This window comes from Mauremys mutica, chromosome 6, assembly GCF_020497125.1.
Source record: "Mauremys mutica isolate MM-2020 ecotype Southern chromosome 6, ASM2049712v1, whole genome shotgun sequence".
Lineage (NCBI taxonomy): Eukaryota > Metazoa > Chordata > Testudines > Geoemydidae > Mauremys > Mauremys mutica.
Window position 1 is genome coordinate 98,946,025 of NC_059077.1, and position 22,889 is coordinate 98,968,913.

The window sequence follows — 22,889 nt, forward strand, 5'->3', positions numbered from 1 at the left end:
GGGCCCACTCAGTCCTGCATACCTGAAGTTAATTGAAGTTTTGGGTACACAAGGAATGCAAGATTGGACTCTTATGGCCTCATCCTGCAGCCATAACTTATGAGAGTAGTCCCTTCAGAAAAGTATCCTTCTTTAGGGCAGTACCTAAGCACATTTCTTAAGTGTTCCCAGTGATGTCAATGGGAACTTCAGGTGCTAACCACCTCTGAAAATTAAACCACATATTTAGGTGCTTAAATACCAATTTAGGTGTCTAAATGTAGTTTCAAAGTTGTGGCCTTACTAATTAACCATGTTAAGGTATGCTCTCACTATTACAAAGCTTTCAAGAGGTAATGAATTAAATTTGATCATTTTGAAGTTTTTTTAAAGTAATGACATTTAAGATGAAACTTTTCATCATACAGTGGTTGTTAAAAACATGGTACAGGTACTGCATTGAGAATGGGTTTGGATATCAAGAGGCGGTATGAGTCTTTTTCTTTATTGAAAATTATTTTTTCATAAGATTGCAGTGAGTTTTACCAGTAATGTGTATTCAGTAACTAATTGGAGGTAAAGCAAAGGGAAGGAAGGGAAATTATTAATATGCTTAAATACTACAGTCTGCGTATTAGTGTAGAGTTCATTAGTGCTTAGCGTAATGGACTAATAGTCAAGCAAGATTTTCAAACTTTACTGGTTATTTGGACAGCTCAATTTTTGGGTGTCCAACTCAAGACACTCTATAAAGGAGCTGTGTGCCCCTTCTCTGAAAATCATGCACTTCCAAGGTGTTTCAAATTGACCATCCAAGAATTGAGGCACCCAAAATCATTTATCACTTTTGAAGATTTTGACCAAGACTCCTAAATCCTATTCCCAGCTTTGTAACTGTATTAAGGTGTAGCTTTGAGAAAGTCATAACCTATGTGCTTCACTTCACCCCATTGTAAAATGGGTATAATAATACCTACCTATCTCCTAGGGATATTGTAATGTTTGTAAAGTCATTTGAGATCCTTGGATGAAAGGTAATCTATATATGCAGAGTATTATTACAGCATATATTATTGTAATTTATTGAGAGTAGAATATGTACTCAGCCCTGTACAAATGTAGAAGATGACATAGGAATCAAACCTGCAAGGACCCGTGGATGGAATCCACAAAGCTGCTTAGGCACCTAAGCCCAGATTTAAGCACCAGGGTCCCATTTTTAGGTGCCTAAGTCCCCCCAGTGTAATGCACAAAACTCCTGTTGAACCCCGTAGGTGCCTAAACTCACTCAGTGCCTACAGGGTTTGGTGAAAGAGTGAGTGGAGCAGGAGAACTTGACAACGGGTATCTTGCCCACCAGGTGGGTGCTCTATCCCTGGACTACAGAGTCATTCCTACTCTTTCATTATTTACCCACAGTGAAACAGCTTCAACAGGAGAGAGCCCCACATCAGACTATCCCATAGCTCAGTGACTGAAGTACCCTCCTGGGAGGAGTGGAAGACCCCCTGTTCAAATCCTTTCTCCCCCTCTGGCAAAGAGGGGGCTGTCATAGGTTTATTCCCCACTTTGAACTTTAGTGTTCACAAGATGGGGACCTGCATAGGCGCCTCTAAACTAAAATCCTAGTTTAGATCTGGTACTCTGCCACCAGCCAAGTTTTTAGTGTCTGGCACACTCCCTGTTCCCCCAAACTTTCCCTGGGGAACACAGATCCAAACTCCTTGAATCTCAACACAAAGGGAAATAACCTATTTCCCTCCCCTCCTTCCCCCCTCCTCTCTCCTAGTCCTTAGGAGAGATACCTTGATTCAAACAAGGGAAGAAATCAATCAAGTTCTAAAAAGAAAAGATTTTATTAAAGAAAGAAAAAAAAGTACACTATCTCTGTATTACCAGGATGAAAAAATACAGGGTCTAATTTATAAGCCTGGAGAGGCTTCCCCCACCTTTCTTAGAATAATCAAAGTAACAGCAAACAGAAATAAAGATATTTCTTCAGCAAATACACAATTGCAAATGTAGAAATCAATTATAAGACTAAACCGCCTTCTAATACTCACTATACTGAATAGAAGAAAATACTTCAGGAAACCTTGGAGAACTTGAAGAATATGTCTGGCCTCTCTTAAATCCAAGGAGAGAACGGCAAATCAAACAAAGGACACAGACAAAAACTTCCCTCCACAGAGATTTGAAATTATCTTGTTCCTTGATTGGTCCTCTGGTCAGGTGTTCATCAGGTTACTGCTTGTTAACGCTTTACAGGTAAAAGAGACCTTAACCCTTAACTAACTGTTTTATGACACGCCCCCCAAATTGCAGACAGTGGGGAAACCACACTGGCGGTGATTTCTCCCTAGAACTTTAAAATAAACAGATTAATAAAACACATGCACCGTTACATATACTACTAAGTATGTAAACAACAAGATTTTTCACATTTCAAGAACACTTTTTAACCATTTGATTGTGGGAAACTTTCACGAGAGAGTGCATCAGCTACTTTGATCTGTTGCCGCTGTAGACGTTCCAGGGTTGTGGAGAGGTTCACCTCTTCCACGCCACCATTACTTTTCCCTTCGTAGTAGACACCTTCAGGCCACCCAGCAGTATCTGCTTCCTGGGCTGTAAACTGATAAACCTGTAAGTCTCTGGAATAAAAGGGCTTTAGAGAGTTAACATGGTACTCTTTAGGCTTTAAGGAGGAATTAGGAAATGCTATGAGGTAGTTAACAGCTCCCAGGCGCTCCTGGACCGTGAATGGTCCTTCCCATGACGCTTCCATCTTATGGGCCTGTTGCGCCTTCAAGACCATGACCTGGTCTCCTACCTTGAAGGAACGCTCTCTGGTATGTCTATCATACCAGACCTCTTGCTCTGCTTGAGCATCCTTTAAGTTCTCTTTAGCAAGGGCCAAAGAGTGTTGGAGGGTGCTTTGTAGGTTACTGGAGAAGGCGTAAACCCCTCCCATTGCTGCTTCACCAGCTGTAATGGCCCCTTAACCTCATGGCCATACACAAGCTGGAATGGTGAGAGCCCTGAACTGGGATGTGGTACAGCCCTGTAGGCAAACAGCAACTGCTGCAACACTAGATCCCAATTATTGGAGTGTTCATTTATGAATGTACATATCATGGCCCCCAAAGTTCCATTAAACCTCTCCACCAGGCCATTGGTTTGGTGGTGGTATGGGGTGGCAACCAAGTGATTTACCCCATGCATTTTCCACAGGTCTTTCATGGCCCCTGAATCTGTAAGAATGTCGGAGGGCCAACCTACCCTGGCAAAGATGTCAGTTAAGGCCTGGCACACAGTTTTAGCCCTGGTGTTGCCTAGAGCTACTGCTTCCGGCCATCTGGTAGCAAAGTCCACGAAAGTCAGTATGTATTGTTTTCCTCTGGGGGTCTTCTTTGGGAGAGGACCCATAATATCCACAGCTACTCGCTGAAATGGGACCTCAATTATGGGGAGTGGCTGGAGAGGGGCCTTGTCCTGGTCTTGGGGCTTTCCTACCTTTTGGCATACCTCACAAGACCGGACTTAATTGACAATGTCCTTGCCCATCCCCTCCCAGTAGAAGGACTTCCCCAACCTGTCCTTGGTTCTGTTCACCCCAGAATGACCACTGGGATGATCCAGGGCCAAGCTTAAGAGCTTTTCTCGGTACTTAGTTGGAACTACCAACTGTTTTTGAGGATGCCAGCCTTCCTGGTGTCCACCAGAAAGAATCTCCTTATATAAAAGTCCTTGTTCTACAACAAACCGGGATCGGTTAGAAGAGCTGAGAGGCGGTGGGTTGCTCCGTGCCGCCGCCCAAGCTTTCTTAAGACTGTCATCTGCTTCCTGCTCAGTCTGGAACTGTTCCCTTGAGGCTGGAGACACCAGTTCCTCCATAGACTGTGGACTTGGGCTTGGTCCCTCTGGAAGCGATGTAGGTGATGAGGTTGTTTTTGTTGACTGTGAACCGCTCTCTGCTGGTGCACTAGGTGATATTTCAGGCTCTGGCTGAGCCTCTTGGTTAGGGTTGTCTGCTGCTTCTGCCAGTTCAGGCCCGCTGGCACCCTCTGGCGATGGGGTTGGAGACAGGTTTGCAAGCACTGGTGTCAGTGCTGGCAATGTTTCTGCTGCTGGTTGTCCTTCCAGTTCCAGTTCTGGGACTGGATGTACTATGGCTGCAGTAGTTGTTGGCATGGGATCTGGTTCCACCACCTCTGTCTGGGTCTTTGGTAACACAGACGGGGCCCTGATGGACAGCTCAGGAACAGGGATGGGAGTGGAAGCTTGTTTGGCCTGGCTGCGGGTGACCACTCCCCACCTCTTGGCCAGCTTCACATGGTTGGCCAAGTCTTCCCCCAGTAGCATGGGGATGGAATAATTGTCATAGACAGCAAAAGTCCACTTTCCTGACCAGCCCTTGTACTGGACAGGCAATTCAGCTGTAGGTAAGGCTACAGATTTTGATATGAATGGAGAAATTGTGATTTGGACCTCTGGGTTGATGAATTTCGGGTCCACTAAGTACCGGTGGATAACTGATACGTGTGCCCCTGTGTCTCTCCACGCGGTAACCTTCTTACCGCCCACTCTCAAGGTTTCCCTGCACTCCGGGGGTATTTGAGAGATATCTGGGCCTGGGGGTCCTTGGCGTGAAGATGGTGTAATGGACTGGACTCAATTGGGGTTCTTGGGGTAGTTGGCCTTTATATGTTCCAGTTCATTACATTTAAAACATCGCCCGGCTGACGGGTCACTGGGCCGAGGTGGGTTGCTGGAGGTAGTCTGAGGTTTTCCTTGGGTTGTAGCTGGGGTCTTGGGTGGCCCCCGGTTGTAGGATTTATTGTCAGCTTGCCCCTTGTTATATTCACTTTCCTTGATAGTAGCTTTTTTCTTTTCTGCTAGGTCCATCCATTCGCCTCCAATTTCCCCTGCCTCTGTTACATCTTTGGGCTTTTTATTTAGGATGTACCGTTCTATTTCCTCAGGAACACCATCTAAGAACTGTTCCATTTGCATCAGGTGGGCCAGGTCTTCTAGAGATTCAATCTTTAGTCCTGACATCCAGCCATTCCAATTCTTCCTAATGTAGTAGGCGTGTCTGGGAAATGACACATCTGGTTTCCACTTTAGGGCTCTGAACCGTCGACGGGCATGTTCAGGTGTTAGCCCCATCCTGATTCTGGCCTTTGTTTGAAACAGTTTATAATTGTTCATGTTTTCCTTAGGCATTTCAGCTGCCACCTCTGCTAAGGGTCCACTGAGCAGTGGCCTCAGCTCTATCATGTACTGAGCTTCAGGGATGCTGTATCCATGGCAGGTCCTTTCAAAATTTTCCAAGAAGGCCTCAGTGTCATCACCTGCTATGTAGGTGGGATATTTCCTGGGATGGGGAACAGTGCCTGGAGAAGGATTGTGGGGGTTGGCTGGAACATTCTGCTTAGCCTTTTCTAATTCCAGTTCTTTGTCTTTTATCTCTATTTTTCTCCTGTGTTCGGCCTCTTGCTTCTCCATCTCTCTCTTGTGGGCAGCTTCTTCCCTGGCCATTTCTGCGTTAATTAGTTCCATCTGTCTTTGATGTTCTTTGTCTTTTTCTATTGCTTGCAGCCTAGCCAGTTCCAGTTTCTCAACTGTTTCACTGCTACTCATGTTTGTGTGCCTTCTGGTGCTGGCCACACCCCTCTGCAGTCAGTGAACTGTGTTGCTTGGTTCAGTCTGTTTGGTTTACAGTTTCCTAGCCTGTCTACTCCCGGCTGAATAGAAAGAAAACAAAACTTTTCATTTGCAAACGTGTAGCTGGTTGTTTGCTGGCTCACAAGAAACTAGAAAATCTGGTTTTGTAACTTGTCTCTGGCAAACTGCTAATGCCCTCTCAGTGGGGGTCCTTCCTAACAAGCCTTGTTAGAAAACTTAACTCCTCTTCCCAAGCTGTTTTGAAACAGGCAAAAAGGACAAAACTTCTCTGCTTTGGTTTCTAAAAAAAATCTCCCCCTCCTAGCCTGCTTTCCTGCTGTAGAAGGAGAAACAGCTCTCAATAGCTCTTAACACACATCCCACCACTGCCTACCATGTCATAGGTTTATTCCCCACTTTGAACTTTAGCGTTCACAAGATGGGGACCTGCATACGCTCCTCTAAACTAAAATCCTAGTTTAGATCTGATACACTGCCACCAGCCAAGTTTTTAGTGTCTGGCACACTCCCTGTTCCCCCAAACTTTCCCTGGGGAACACAGATCCAAACTCCTTGAATCTCAACACAAAGGGAAATAACCTATTTCCCTCCCCTTCTTCCCCCCTCCCCTCTCCTAGTCCTTAGGAGAGATACCTTGATTCAAACTCATTGAATCAAACAAAGAGGGATTCACTTTTCCCCCCTCCCCTTTCCCCTGAAAATCCAAACAAGGGAAGAAATCAATCAAGTTCTAAAAAGAAAAGATTTTATTAAAGAAAGAAAAAAAAGTACACTATCTCTGTATTACCAGGATGAAAAAATACAGGGTCTAACTTATAAGCCTGGAGAGGCTTCCCTCCCCTTTCTTAGAATAATCAAAGTAACAGCAAACAGAAATAAAGATATTTCTTCAGCAAATACACAATTGCAAATGTAGAAATCAATTATAAGACTAAACCGCCTTCTAATACTCACTATACTGAATAGAAGAAAATACTTCAGGAAACCTTGGAGAACTTGAAGAATATGTCTGGCCTCTCTTAAATCCAAAGAGAGAACGGCAAATCAAACAAAGGACACAGACAAAAACTTCCCTCCACAGAGATTTGAAATTATCTTGTTCCTTGATTGGTCCTCTGGTTAGGTGTTCATCAGGTTACTGCTTGTTAACCCTTTACAGGTAAAAGAGACCTTAACCCTTAACTAACAGTTTTATGACAGGGACAATTGAACCTTGGTCTTCCACATCCATGGTGAGCACTCTGGTCTAAAAGTTATAAAATGGGCACCACCACCTCTTTGAGCTGTTTTGTGTGGAGTGAGGCAGGCACTTAACTCATTCACTCAAGAAATTACATAGGCGCCTGAGCCAGGAGAGGGGATCCTGGTCATGGATCACTAGCACAGCTAAGTGCCTATCTTTGAGAAGGGTGTTGGGGCTTAGTACTTTGACATCTAACATTGGCTAGTTTAGGCAGGGAGTCACCTAGCATGCTGGCTTTGTGGATTCCAGTCTAAGGCACCTATCTCTCCCCATTCATTGTTCAGGGAGCCTAGGTGCCTAACTTGGCTTTGTGGATTGCAAAGGTGTTCCTGCAATTTTTCTAGGTGGCTAAAAGTTAGCCATTGTGATGCTCAGCATTGCGACTCCTAAATCCCTTCATGGATTCCACCCTGTGTGTCTTCTGGGAGGTGCTAAGTGCCTCCAACTCCCATGAAAACAATTGAGGTACTTAGCATTTTGGAGGAGATGCTGAACACCATGTAGACTAAGACCCTGTCCCAAAAGATCGTACAGTCTCTAGGACCCTAAGCCTGCAAACTGCTCTGTTCAGGTGGACCATTGTACTCATGTAAAGCCTCATTAAATTAATTGGCCTAGGGATTCTTACTAATATGAGCAATCATTATTCATGTGAGTAGTCTCTTTGTCTTCACTGGGACTTCTTGTAAGGGTTACTGTCATGATATGCAGGATGCAGAATTAGATACTCTACTGACATCAGTGGGAGTTCTGTTCATGATGGCTTGCTAGATCCAGCCCTACAGACAATATAGAATAGACATATAAGGCATTCTAAAGTTCAAATGGCTCCGTTTTCAAAAAATATATGTATAGTTGATAGGTAAATGTTGTTATTTAATTATCCATATTGTGGTTTGTGCTATTTAAATAATTTATATTTCCTTCTTGACTCTTGATTAGTTAGCACTGGTTTTACTATTTCATTTTTTACAGCTAAACGATCTTATAGGCACATTTTAGAATGAAGCTAGAATGAAGTGGTGTTTTTTACTTTTTCTTCTAAATGTAGGTGAAAACCCTCCCCCAATTTAAAATAATGGATATAAAAATATATAATTCAACTACTTGTTTCAACATGATGTTGATTGTACTGGCAAATTTAGCTGATTTAGTTGTAAAATATTGTTAATGGTATGTAACTCAGGTCGAATGTAGAAGAGAATACAAAAGGTCTGGGATTATTTAGTTTTTTTTGAAGAGGTCAAGTGAGGACGTCAGTTCAAGGACGTATTGCGCCATCTGCTGGTAATATCTATAATTTCCAAAGAGGATACTTCAAACTGGCTTTAAGTACAGTTCATTAAAAATACCAGACTGTAAGGGTTTGATTTTTTTTTAATTGTTGACATAATCAGTTGCAATTCTTATTACTCAAACAGGATAATGTAGTACTTTATATGTGGCAAAAATATTATTCTTGTAGACTTCAGAAGGTACTCAGCAAACAGAATAAAGCACTGTGACCCAGAAGCCCACTGTAAATTGTGTCTAATTTCTCATTGCCATATTTCTGTGCCCTGAGCAAGCATTTTCTATTATATATGCTATAGAAAGGATCTATATTTTTTAAAATAATGTTTTAAACCAGTTAGTAGTGATGCAAACCGTATTTAAATAAACTTAAAGGCTATGTTCTTTCTACTACCCATGATCATTAGTGATACTTGCTCAATTAATGTATGTTTAGCATATTTCCTTGCTTTATTTGCTAAAAGGGCTTTTATAGTCTGTAAATTATAGTTCTCCAGGAATATTAGTTTGTTTGAATAGCCAGGATGGAAGCTTGGGCTTTGGAAGTTCCATCTTTTTTATGCTTTTAATGGTGTATTTAACACAGTGTGTTGTCTTGTTTATTTTCATATAGCTCTTCTAGAGGGTGAGGCCTATACAGCCCATCAATGGAAAAGGTGAACATCTTTTTTTTCTAATATATTGTAATTTGCAAAATGTAAAGAGACACTCAGGTTCAAAAAATCATATTTAAAACCAACATGTTTGATACCTATATTACAAATAATACTGTAGGGCCTGATCCAGCAAACAGGTATCCACCTAAATACCTTTATTCAGGTAAATAGCCCCAGACTTCAAAAGGGCTATTGGCCTGAATAAAGTTAATCAAGTGTGTAGTTTTTGAAGGACAGGACCCTTACGTTGTTAAAACTGAAATTATTAAACTTAAACGAATTTGCTTTTTGTTATCTCTGCTGCTTATTTACTTTTTACCTTTCTTTCAATTTAGGCAAAGAAAAGGGACTAGTGAGTTTCCATTTTGTTCAGAGTAATTTTCTAGTCAATTTCATTTCCTCCTTTTTATACACTATGCTTTCATACACTATGTTTAGGTGGAGAACATGATGGGTGCTGATTTTTTTGTTTTTTTTAAAAAGTGAAAAAGAACCCACAGAAACATTTCTAGCTAATTTTTAAAACTTTGTACATTCTGAATTTTGCCCCAGATTTTACTGGAGAGTATCTTTCAAAATACTTGCTTGTAATTTCCCTGTTAAGAAACAGAGCGCTCGCTGTTGGGCTGATAAAGTTTGACATTGGAGTAAATTTTCTTGTTTACTGGAGTCAAAGTTACAAGACTGTAAGGATGGGCAGGTTTGACAAAAAGCATATAACCAGAATGAGATCAATGAGTCTCCCTGATTTTAAGGGCGGAAAGGGACTTTAGAGATTACGGAAGCTTTGCTGTTATTTTGCCAACTCTAGAAAACTGTTTTCTCCTTTCTTCGCTCCCACCAAAATAGGGATAAACCGTTGTACTTTTAGTCCACTCAATCGCTTATTGTGTTTCCTGACTGCTACAGTGCGGTAATGGTTATCTGATCTCTTTCTTGAAATGAAATAATGCCCTCCCCCCATGCCGGTTCTCCTGACATCGATCAGATAATAACTAGAACTGAACATTTGTGTCAGCAGAGCTTGGGGAGCAACTAGTTGTTTGTCACTCATGAATTTAACCAGATTAGTTTTTATATGGATTATATTCGCTGTTACTAAAGCGCATAAAGGTCGTAATCCAATTTATACACATTACAGTAAGTATTAACTTTATTTGCTATTTTAAGTCTGCTAGTTGCATCATGTGTTTGTAAGCGGGTTAATACTAGTTCTTCTGATGCAATCCAACAGACTTCAAAATACAAAATGTAAACACGCTTACAGCTCTCATACCTCTTAGAAACTGACAACTTCTAGTAAATTTCTATCATTAAGGCACTTAGGAGACACTTTTAAGTAACTGCTGCAGACAGATCCTCATTCAGTCCTAAGGATCACTCTTTTTGAAAGACTCCTTCCAGTTAGCTGCGTGTTTCATTAAGATACTTAACAAAAGTCACTCATCATTTTTAACCCTCCTTCATTCATTGTGTCTCCACAGAAGCTTTGTAAATGCCATTGCAAGTTATTTTATGCCGTCTTTTGTGTTCATTTAAAAAATACTTTACAAAAGTTAAGGTTTGGGTTTTCTTAATTTCCTCTTTCTTGACTCTCCTTGTAAAAAGGACCCCTCTAAAATTCCCAGACAAACTCAAGCAGCTCCCCTCCGTCGCGCAGTGCCCCCTCCTCATCCCCTGCTTTACTGCTGGGGGCTAAGGCTCTAGACATTGGTTACATTCCAGCAGTTTTAATCCGGTTTTTATTGTCAGACCTGAGTCGTTTACTCGGGGTTGGGTGGTGGGTTCCCCCCTCCTCCTTCCCCTCAGTAACCTGTTACTTTAAGTAATGCATTTGGGTTGTGATGGCAATGATCTGACTGTGAGGGCGGCCGGCCGGAGGGGTTAGTGATTTAGTTACTGTGTTTGATTGGCTCTTTCTACCTCTCTCTCCACACTCTCTCTCTTTTCCTCCCTCCCTCCATTGCACAGTGTTATGTCTGTCTCAGTGTCAGGCTTGAGGTGCAGGGCGCATGCTCTAGTATCTCAGCCCCAGCCGCTGGAGCTGCTGCTGGGGGCTCAGTTTAATAAGAGAGAGAGAGAGAGAGAGAAAGAGACAGGGGGAAAAAGAAAGAAAGAGAATGTCCGCCATCTACCCTCCTCTCCTGTGCGCACTCTCAATCACAGCAGCTTCTTCATGAATTAGAGCTAAGGGGGTGGGGTGGGGGACAAAAGTACATACCCCAGCAAACCCCAGGGCCCCCAGGCATGGCCAGTTCGGTAAGTACATACAATCCCCCTCTCTCCCCTCCCTTTCCTCTTCTCCTTCTCCTCCTCCTCCTCCTCCACCCTGCGCTGCCCAGACACCGTTTAGTGCTTCCAATTAGAGAAAGGTTGGTGTGTTGGGGATTTTTTTTTAAGTGTGTGGCTTTTTTCTCTCGCTCGCTCGCCCTCCCTCCCCTCCTCTCTTTGCAATTGCATGAAGCACACACATCTAGAGAGAGAGGGAGAGAGACGGTGGAGGCGAATAATAACCCAGCCATATTTCTGCAGCCGCAGCAGCCAGGGGAGCAGTGAGTACAGTACAGGGGACTCAGCGCAGGAGGCGCCGCTTAGGATGGTGCGTTCTCTCCGGCGTGGCTCTGACAGCCAGCGGCACCCCAGTAACTTTACCTTTGTGCATGCATGTGTGTGTGCAAAACCAGCTGTTAGCGTGCCCCTCTCCTCTCCCCTCGAACCCCTGGACTATCGCACTGGCAGCCGCTGGCGTTTTTATTCATGCATGGGGAGGGTTGGTTTTTTTGTTTGATCTCTTCCCCCCCCCCTTCCGTTCCCCTTGCGCATCTTGACTTATTCTTTTTATTTGATGCCCATGCGATCTGGATTTAAATGCCTTGGAGTTTAGTTCCTTGCCATGGATATGCAATTTCAGGAGCAATCCACCTCCAAATGAGACTTCTTTCTATTATAACCCCCCCTCCTCAGTTTTCTTTGCCTTGGAAATACTGCCCTTGCGCGTGTTCCTGTGCGTCCATTGTATTTGTGTTGGGGTTCTGTCTGCTTTCTTTGAGGCTGCATTCCGTTACAACCCGAGCTTTCCTGTGGTGTGAATGCACGTTTAAGTGTCTGGGGTGGCTTCCCTCCCCCACCCCCCTTGTGCTCTGGCTATTTTCTTTGTGTACGTTCTTATTCGTGCTGCCCTAAAGCTGAGTGTGATCCTTCGCCGTCCTGCTCATTGTTGCCCTTCTCTTTCTCTCCAGTGTGCTGTTCAGGTGAAACTGGAGCTGGGGCACCGAGCTCAGGTTAGGAAGAAACCCACCGTGGAGGGGTTTACCCACGACTGGATGGTGTTTGTTAGAGGACCCGAGCACAGCAACATTCAGCACTTCGTGGAGAAAGTCGTATTTCACTTGCATGAAAGCTTCCCTAGGCCAAAAAGAGGTAGGGCTCGAATACAAAAGTGGCTTGATAAATATGGATTTAATGTGTTTGCGGAAGGGGAGAGAGAGAAACACTCGCCTTTCAAGTCTTGCTTTACATGTATGCTCTGAGCGCTGGCAGGCGGCGACTGCTGCTGCAAAGAACTGCAGCCGGGCTCCTGGCGTCTCAGAAATCGTTGCATGCAAAGGACCATCAGGTGTACTGTATTTTTCTCTCCCGAAACGAGAACTCCCTAATCCCTCTGGCTGAGCTGGGAGTTAAGCAGCTGATGCATTTGTTGCGTGTTCAGGTGGGGAAACAAAAGCAGCGTTTGTGCTCTCTCTCACAGTCAAGGGATTGGCATCTGGGCACTATTTTATCCCAGTGATTTATTTCTGCCTTTTCCCCCTTGTCTTGCAATGACTCTGAGTTGCTGCCGCAATCATCTTTAATCTCTGCCGCCTGTGACTGCGTATTGGGCAAAGCTTGCATGAGGTCTTGTCTTCGACACCATCCTCATGCCTTGTTTTACTTTTGAATGGTTTCAGAATCTGTCATCCTCTACCCAGTAAATCGATAGTGTAGAGTGGTTTATTTTGTGCTACATGTTGCATACTGTTTCTAGATCTACATTTCTCTTTAGTGTAGTAAGTACATGGACTGGAGGAAAGTATCTGTATGCCTTGCTGGTGAATTTGATATGGATATGACTTCTTAGTATGGACTTCTGTTTTTACTAGTTATGCCACCTTTTAGGGTTTTGTTTAGTTATAGAGTTCGCATAATCATTACCACCCCCCTTTCTTATTTTTTAAATATTATAGGACTTTTTTTTAAAGTGGGTGGTGTAGTACTTGATTTTTGTTAATGGAGATTTAAAAATCTTTTGTTTTTTCAGTTTTTATTCTTTTGCTCTCAAAGCTGCTGTCTGATTGTTTTAGTTGGATTAGTGGAGGTAACAGTACAAATATAATAAGGTACTTTGTTTGTGTGCAGGTTTATTTATCTAAGTAGACACAATGGTTAGTAGTTATCTCCCATTTGATCTGTAATCTTTATTGGCATCTAGAACTCCTGCAGTTCCTTAGAACAACATCATAATAAATCCATTCTGCTTAGAGCTACGTGGGAATTATTGAACATACAGAGAGTGAATAAAGAGAGGAAGCAATCAGTGTCGAGTTTAGAGGTAGCAAAGCTCTTGTTAACATGTATACTTGTGTTAATGCTTTTCACTTATCAAACATCAAGTTATGAATTTCTTCTTTTTACACCGAGTTTGTAGGATTGGGAGTCGGTACGAAATAGTATTTAGATTGCTATGATTCTCTTCCCAGGTGCAAACTAACAGTTCCCTTTCATCCATCATTCAATCTAATTTATATTCACATCCCTAAAACAGTCATGCAGTGCACTGTCGGGTCCTAACTATTGTACAGGAGACTCTGCATAATACAATTTTCAGTGATTTTTTTTTCATACATCTATGCTATACTGTCAGCAAAATAATTCCCTATAAGAACATGGATTTTCTTGCAGTTTCCCATCTTCTTTTTGCATTTATTACTGACTGATGTGCACAAAAAGGCAATTTATTTAAAGAAATATTAATTTGCATAAGAAACTTGGTGAAGGAGTGAGAGCTGTCTAGGGAGTCTAAACAGTTTAGGTAACTTTGTCTGCATACTGTGAAAAGATTGTTATACTGAAATCAATGGTAGAAAGTGCTTTTCATATCTTAGAGCTATATCTACGCCATAGTGGTGTTTTGTGAAACATTCTGCCTTTATTCCCCATGCTAATGACTTTCTGTCCAGCCTGAGGGAACATGACTCTGTAGCCCAGACCTGGGGATTGTTGTTAGGTGTGGTACAGAGCTAAATTAACTGTAATATATTTTTAGGATTTTGCAAGTGGAAAATGTATGGTTGTTTTGTTGAGTATACTGGGCTGCAGAGTTATGTTATGCAGCTACTAAAACCATTGTTTTAAAGTGTTTATTTTGCGTTTTTATTTGCATGTGTTTTTCATGATGTGACAAGTGCTGGGAAAAGTGCCAGCTTACATAGCCCGGGAGAGGACTTGTCATATTGTAATTACACATGACTCAGATTGTGAGAGACCATTCTGTTTATTGGGAACAGTTAGTTGTAAATTCAGTCTATGCTGAACATCTCTCACTTCTGGGATTCATTTTGACACATCAGAAATCTCCTAGCCATTTCAGATCTTATAAATCAGAGTGTGGAAGATTAGTGTCAGGCTATTAAGGATACTTTGTTTGTGCTACCCAACATTTACTCTGGTAAAAACCTTAGAAAAGAGTTTTTGTTTTATGTGTCCCTTGTGATTTAGTGGATGGAAAAGTATTACATTAATTTTTGTAATCTATAATGATGGCTAATTTTTTTTGCAAAAAGTTGTTCTGACTTTTTGATCTTATATATTAATAGTTTGATTTAACCACAGATGGTCTTTACTATGATATCCAAAATATGTCATTGTAATGCTTTTGCTTCCAGTCAGATGTCAGGCACTTTCTCTATCGCTGTTTTTAAAGTTGCAATCTTTTATTGATTATTTTGTGTAAAAACTTGGCAGAATTTTTTCTTTGTATAATTTTAATGGATATAACTGATGTTTGTTAATTTAAATCAATAAAGAATTTTTAAATATTCACAGTGGTGCGGAATTTTGGGGGAATCAGACACTAGATGCTGAGATTCAAAAAGTTAAGGCTTTATGACAGTTAAAACACACAGTCAACATTGCATTTCAAAATATCAACATAAATATCCTTAAATCAAACTACATTGTGAAGCAAAAAAAGATGGAAAAATATTTAGTTGACCTGTGTTTGTAGTGAAATGATGTTTATTGATATTTATGGATAAAACACCTAATTGTTCCAAGCCTAAAGATAATGTATCAAACAGAAACATTTGCTAGCTTGTCAGACAAATGAAGTCCTGGGATTAGGAGGAGGGATGTAGGTGTACAGCACAAATCAAAGCAACATGTCATTACTTTGGCTTGCTGTTATAACATTATTCCTTAGTTTTTGATAGGTGATATTAGTATATTTGCTTCCATGGAATGATGCTGAAAACGGCTGCTTTAACAGGAATGATAGTAGCTAGTAGCAAAAGTTAAACTCATTAAGACTATTTGCAGAGCTGTCACATCATTTTGAAAAAAATAATTTGACATGCTATCTTAGGTTTCATTTGGTTTATAATGTGTTGCTACTACTAGGTCACCTTTACTTATTGCAGTTTAACTTGGAGCACTAAAAAGGAATATCTTTGTAAAGAAAACTCTTTTCTGAAACTAGAAGTCGCTCTACCGATGAGGGTATGTTTACATGAACATCTTATAACAGATAAACTATCAAAGCTCTGTGTACAGCTCTATTACTGCATATTGCCTTTTGACACTTTGACTTCATTGGTGATATTATAACTAGTAAGGGTTGGGCAACTTATAAAAATGAAGGTGTGTCCAGGTTGTATGTACATAATCTACATTCTTTTAATGGGAGCTGCATGTACAAATAGAGGGATGTGTGTACCCCGAAGTTACACTGGTTTAATTAATGTGAAGATCTAGCTATGAGCATAGTGTAGTTCTTGTTTTTTGTTTTAAACATTTAATGGGGTCACTCCAGTTTGCCTTATCAATCTTTCTTTCAATTTCCCCCCTTTTAGCACTGACCTCCTTGCTGTCCTTTCACACACTCACTGCTGTTGGGGCGAGATCAGCTTTCCAGTAGTTGCTGCCATCTACAACATCTACCCCTCTCCACCTCAAAAGGCATGCCCTCACCATTTTTAATCAAATCTCCCCTTAAAACCTAAATTGGCAGTAACTTTTCTTCCTATTACTGGTGTTATGATTGAATAATGTATTTATTGTACCATATATTATGCTGTTGCTTTCAATGACTTTCTCTCTATACTGCTTTCTGTTTAATGGCCTGATGTGACCCCTTTACTCACATGAGTAGTCCTATTGAAAGCAATGGAACTACTTGTGTCATTAAGGAGAGTAGACTAAGTTCAGACTTTGTGTTTTGGGATACAGTTTGCACGAAAGAGGCTTGTAATGTAATACTCCAAATAAATACAATTATTAGTTCTTGGATTATTTATACTTCAAGACACCAAAAGCCTGTCTTTTGAAATAATTTGGAGCTACCATGTAATGTGCAGAACTTATTGATTAATTACAAAACAGATAACACTTCTTTCTTCAGATAAATGAGAAGATGCTTGTTAATGTGGAGGCACAATATTTAAAAGAATGTCAGTGGAATTGAATCTTGTCAAGTTTCCTGTTGCTATATAAATACCAAGATTATCTACAAAGGACAAGCTGTTGATCCTCTGATCATATTAGGTAGCTCTATTTCTATTACACCAAATGATTTATGAAATGTTGCATGTTGGTTCACTACATTGTTGGTAATTTTTCTACTATTGGCTTGCTGTACTTCTCTTGGGGAAGAGAAAAGATGTATTGAGTGCTTCAGCTGAGTTTTATAAAAGGGCAGTTTAAAAACAATGCATTAGTAGCATGAATCTAATGGTCCCGTATGTTAGTGGCAATTGGGAGGCACAGCTCCATTGTAACAGAAATCCATTATATTTCTGGCAATTAACTTTTATCTTACAGCTAGGATTTTTTATTAACTAGTGGTGTGTTTTTGTTTTTGCCTGAGATAAACTATACCAGCTGATTTTTTTTTCTTTCTTTTGGTTGAGGGAGAGAGATTGTGTGAGTATAAGGCTTCTTGCACACTGGAATATTTCATGTTGTAAAAGATAGCTGTTCACTTTGCTATGTATGGAAAGAATAAAGCAACATTACTTAAAATATATAAAAGTATTAATGATAGGAATGTGATTGAAAGAGGTGGTTGTCTACATATAGGGCAGATCTGCTTAAAAGTGTGGTGAACTTAATACCCATATTTGTTTTAACATGTAAGCAGTGTGGTACATTCTAAATAATCCATCTAGAACATTTATGTTTTCCCAGCTTTGCTTGATTATGTCAAGGTATCAATTAGTTTTGTGTAAAACTTTGTCTGATTGTATATTTTAACCACAGCATTATAAAATATACTTAATTAACATGAGTTCTTGAACAAAGAAAGGGTTCCATTGTAGTGGAAGCTTTCCTTCCATTTTATGCCATGTTTTTTCCTGTTGTATTTCCCCAGCCCAGATAAGCAGCTGTTTAAATGAACAGTCACCTTAAGAGAGTCACTGTGACTGATCACAAGGGAGTTTTATGTTCTGATTGTGTTTCTTCTTCCTTGCAGGACTAAATTCTACAGTCCTTATTTCATACTTGGGCAAAACTCCTCCCATTAATTAGAAAGGAGGCTTTGCCTCAGTAAAGAGTACAGTATTTGACCCCTAGTGAAGTAAGGTTCTTTCAGAATCAGAATTCGAAATGTAGGACGAAAGACTAATCTTTGAGATATGGGGCATGCTGGGTGTTGATTATGGAACTGGCTGTTGTGCATGTCTGCACAAACATAGTAGCTGACTTCAATTCTAACAAGTCATGGTATGTGATGACACATGCTGCACAACTGAAATCCATCCTGGCCCTAAACCTTCAGTGTTCAGTAACATGGCTGTAGATTTTCTGTCCCAAATTACATTAGAGCTGTCCCTCAATTCATGTGTGAGCTAAACAAGAAACCCCTGGCGGCAGTATGTTTTCGGGTCAGTCTAAATGACCAGCTGATCATCATACTTTAAAAAAAATATAACTATCTCTTACCTGTGTTACTAATGGTACTTTGGATTAGTAAAACTAAGACTTGTTTTTAAAATTTAAATATCAGTTGTCATTGTTCATGCTGCTTGCTCTTTGCCATTCATCTAATATGCACATGGGAAACAGACTGGTTTAGTGTCACTTTCTTGCTGTTGGATTCTTTTGCTCACAGAAATTGCATTGGTTTAACTAAATCAGTTTCTAAATTTACATGATCAGTTCAGTGCAATTTCAATGTGTAGACCACCCTTTATATGCTGTCTCAAGCAATATTTATGTTGCAGTCAGTTAAAGGGAATGTTTAAAATGACAATGTAACCAGTTATGTTTTAATTTAATCTTTCATCAAAGCACATCTAATATTACATTTTGTAACACGCTTTAATGACCTAAGTTTGGACCTTTTAAAAATGCTTGACAGTATTCCCTTAACTACTGTATTCTTAAAACTTTCACCATAAATATGTATAAAATAGAAAAACCATCAATAAAACAACTTAGTGGAGTAAACGCAATCCTGTTGAAAATGTAGAAATTTGTTCTTGTTACTGTGTGTGTGTGTGTGTGTGTGTGTGTGTGTGTGTGTAAGGTGACTCATGTAACTTATGCTATGAACGATTTGGGTCTCTTTCCCCCTCCTACTTGCTACATGGGCCGGTTACCTGCATGTATTGGCTCCAACACAGAGTAAGACTGTCCTATGGAATTTGGCTGCTGTGTGACATGTTCTGTCCAGAAACGTTCTAACTTTAAAGTAGAGGCATGGCGTCATCTCCATCCCACCAATCTCTTATTTTTATTATTTTTACCTTCTGGGGATTAAAAAAATCAGAGGCTGCTCCTCCTCCTTTTAAAATTAGTGGCAGAACACCTGTTGACATAAAGGAGCAAGTTCTTATGACTTGATTGGGACCTAGGAAACCTTATTTGCTGTACTAGTATCTGGAGTCCGGCTAGTTTCTTCAGTATGTAGCAGGACGACTTCTACTTGGACCAGTGAATTGTGGCTGCATCTTTTCACCTTATAACTGAACTGAACCCATCAAATATGTTGGAGGTTTTTGTAATTTTTGAAGGGGAGATTTCTTTCTGCCTTGTTCTTCTTCTAAAAGTGGTGCTGGTAAAATATGAGACCTGTGGTCCTCAGAGCAAATATTATCCTTTTATCAGCAGAATAGTTACAGCATCAGCAGTAGAACTGGCCACCAAAGGATTTCAACTATAGTCCGAAAGGACCAGCTCTAGTGTCAAGAGGGCAATTCAATTTGTCATCCAGAATATTTTGAGGTTAAAAATCATTAACACACTTCCACTTTCCTGACATAGCTGTATAACATTGAGTACAAAACTGTCTAAAATTGTCATCTTATACATTCTTTCAGTACGTTAGATGGCATCATTTTTTAGAAATTATAGTGGAGTTTCATAGATTACTGCATTAAATTCACCATATTGAAACTTTATGTCTCATGCTTATAGTGAATTATAACTGCATCTTCTTCTTTTACAGTATATATAAATCCATATCAGAAAACCATTTTTTTTAAGAGCCATTTTCAATTTTTTGGCATTGCCACTTCAGGCTAAGTTTTCATATTCCACAGCAATGTCCAAGTTTTGCTTAAGTACACAGTCCATTAAGCTTTTAACTGCAGGATTGAACAGTGTATTTCTGTGCTATTGGTGCAAATTGAAGTGGAACATCAATCAATAAACTATACCTGATCAGAATGTAGTATTCTATGTGTTAGGTAACATAGAAGTTTCCTCTGGAGAAATAACTGGTGCCTTTGATGGCAACAAACTGGCTCTGTGACGACAGATTTACATTAAAGGTACATTAACTGTGGAACATGAACTGAAATAAAGAAACTTAAATACAAGACTGAAATGTGCTCCTTGTTCTTAGATTTTCTTAAGATGTCTCAGTTACTAGTTTTGTCTGCAGTACCTCAATGCAAGTCATATTAAAGATTAAGTTCTGGTAATAGTACTGTGGAGTGTGGCTTGTGTGAGGTTTTTGGCATGATTTCCTAATGCTATGTTTTTTTTGTTTTTTTTTTTTCCTCCGCATAGAATGTTCCATTGAGATTAGATGTTTATTCAAAGGATATGGCATATTTCTGCTATGCAGTTAATCTGATCCCAGTCAAAATTGCTGGTGATAAATCCAAATTCAATCTAGATACTCAACTGACATTTTTTAAAATGTTGGCTGAAGATAAAAGAATGTATCATATGAAAGTTTTGGGGAGATCTTGGTATGTCATTAGCTTATCCATTTCATACCAACTAATCTCAATGGAAATGTGCTGTACCTGCCGAGTAGCATTTCAGTGTGAATACAATATTTCCAGTCTTGGAAAAAAAACAAACAAAAACTTGTAACTTTTGAAAGAGCTGGTTGGGCTTATACTAGATATGTAAATATTCTGATGATAACAGGAGGGAAAATGAAACAAACTTGAGGTAGTATGATACATGGGACAATGGGCATACTGCACCTCATTTACTTTAAAGGGGTATAAATACTTCGGTTCATTACACGCGAGACTGACTTCTTTAAACTTATGAAAACACTTTATCAGTATTCTAAAAATCCTTTGAGAGTGAAATTCTTTAGTGTTCATGCAGGTGGATTGATTATATGATTAGTGGTGTGGGTTTTTTTTTTTTTTTGCTTTTTTATTTTTTATTGCCTCAGGAAAAATTACTAGAAGTAAAAGAAATCTCAGAATGCACAAGTTGACTAATGCCGGCTATAACTAGGTAGCCTGCACTCAGAATAATATCTTGTGTGGCTATTTAGTTTCTTTTCTCTGCATCAGTCCATTTCCGTTTTTAAATAGTGGTCAGTGGTATTATTTGGGACTTGGGTAATCAGTTCACTGGCACAATGATGTGCAATAAGATTTTATTTTCAGGTGCTGGGATGCTGTTGGAATAAACAGTGCACTCTCTCTCATCTTAGTGGAATTCATGGGCAAAGTCTGATAGAAGTTTAACTTGTACTTCTAACAAGAAAGAAATTGATCAATTTCTATCACAAAATAAAATGTCTTGGGGATGGCTGAGTGGATGGAGAAAACACATACTTGTATGTGAAGTGTGAATCCAAAATATATTAGTGAGATGCTAAGTTTGGCTACACGCATTTTATAAGTAATTTAAAGAAGTTAGTTGAATGTTTATATGTTTCAGTTGATAGGGTGTATTCATGTTTAGTTTATGTTCAAGCATTTTTTTGTCCTCTCTCTCTAATAATTCAGCAGTATGTAAAACACAGAGAAATGAAAATATAATGTATATAGGTGTTTTTCAAGTCTTGGCATTTTACGTACTGACTGCATTTAAAAAAAGTGTGCTTCTGGTTTGTAAAACATTAATTGGGTTCTTGTTGAATATATTGTAAAACTATTTCCTAATGTATTGATGTTGTAATTAAGGCTGTGTTTTGCTGTACTATGCATTGTGCCTAAAGAAGGGAAAAGGAGGAGTATGGAAATGTGGTTTATATGATTACTTCTAGCTGTATGTGGCCATCTATTTGACAACAAGTTTTGTCATATTTCAGTCCCATAGTCCTGTATGTGTCATAAAGGCTTGAGGATATAGTACACTAATTTCAAAAGGCATGTAAGCTTCAGTGTATTGAAAATTCTGACTATAGATTGATTTGATATAAAAGTGTCTTCAGTACCTTTACTTTACTTACGTTTACCCTCATTTGATGATGTATTTTTTTAATGTGTTAGGCAATGGGATTTTGTTTACTACCAATTAGAAATTGCAGTAATGTTTGTAGTATGATGTCATTCCCCCATATAGTGTTAATGCTTAACTATTTCTGCTACTTGCCAACAAAGAACTGCATCTTACTATTGATCTTAAACAGATCTCCCCACTGATTCCACTAAGGAGTTAAGATATGTTTCTTCAAATTTCTTAGTAAAATCTGGGTGGTTGGTGGAAGTGTTCTGTTTTAAAATCAATAGCATGCTGTGGCCCTAAATATCTTTAACTTCCACAGTTTCAGGTAAGTGATTGCCTTGTATCTAATGAAAACTATTTTGTGCCATTGAAGCATATGAATTGACTTATTTTCCTTACTCTATAATTTTATGCAAGCATAACTTTAGTGTGAATTTTTGTATAGCCTCACACTTATAAGGATAGAACAGTGAGACAAGTGTGTTGATTTTTTTCAAATTATTATGAGGGTAGACACACAAGGGAGAAAACACCAGCTTTATTGTATGCAAGAAGTGCAAAACTGAACAAAAAAATCTTTGTTACTTGGTAACCGATAGATATTGCCATTCATTGTTGTGATACTGAACAGCTTGTATTAAGCCTAAATGCACTGTTTGAATCTGCTAATACAGGGGTCGGCAACCTTTCGGAAGTGGTGTGCCGAGCTTTCATTTATTCACTCTAATTTAAGGTTCCGCGTGCCATAATACATTTTAATGTTTTTAGAAGGTCTCTTTCTATAAGTCTATAATATATAACTAAACTATTATTGTATGTAAAGTAAATAAGGTTTTTAAAATGTTTAAGAAGCTTCATTTAAAATTTAAATTAAAATGCAGAGCCCCCTAGACTGGTGGTCAGGACCTGGGCAGTGTGAGTGCCACTGAAAGTCAGCTTGCGTGCTGCCTTCGGCACCCGTGCCATAGGTTGCCTACCCCTGTGCTAATACAAGGGCTGACACAAAAATCTCAGTTCAGTCAGTGAGTTAGTTATCCGTTATGCTCTTGTTTTGAGCAGAAGTTGTAGGAGCATAGTATATCTCTGTGAAACAAGGGCTGAAAGACAAGGTGGTTTGCATTTGT

General features: G+C 39.7%; 1 protein-coding gene across 5 annotated transcripts in view; it reads left to right on the forward strand.

Moving 5' to 3' along the window:
- Positions 1–22,889, forward strand: part of MLLT3 (MLLT3 super elongation complex subunit) — a 255,214-nt gene that overhangs the window by 13,732 nt on the left and 218,593 nt on the right. The window contains exons 2-3 of one of the 5 annotated variants that reach the window (XM_045022448.1): positions 8,820–8,862; positions 12,102–12,282. In XM_045022448.1, the coding sequence (XP_044878383.1) occupies positions 8,854–8,862; positions 12,102–12,282 (190 nt within the window). In that variant the 5' untranslated portion in view covers positions 8,820–8,853. Of the gene's footprint in view, positions 1–8,819; positions 8,863–10,857; positions 11,122–11,346; positions 11,462–12,004; positions 12,020–12,101; positions 12,283–22,889 lie in introns of those variants that run through there. The other 4 variants (XM_045022454.1, XM_045022447.1, XM_045022449.1 and 1 more) reach the window with 4 other exon arrangements.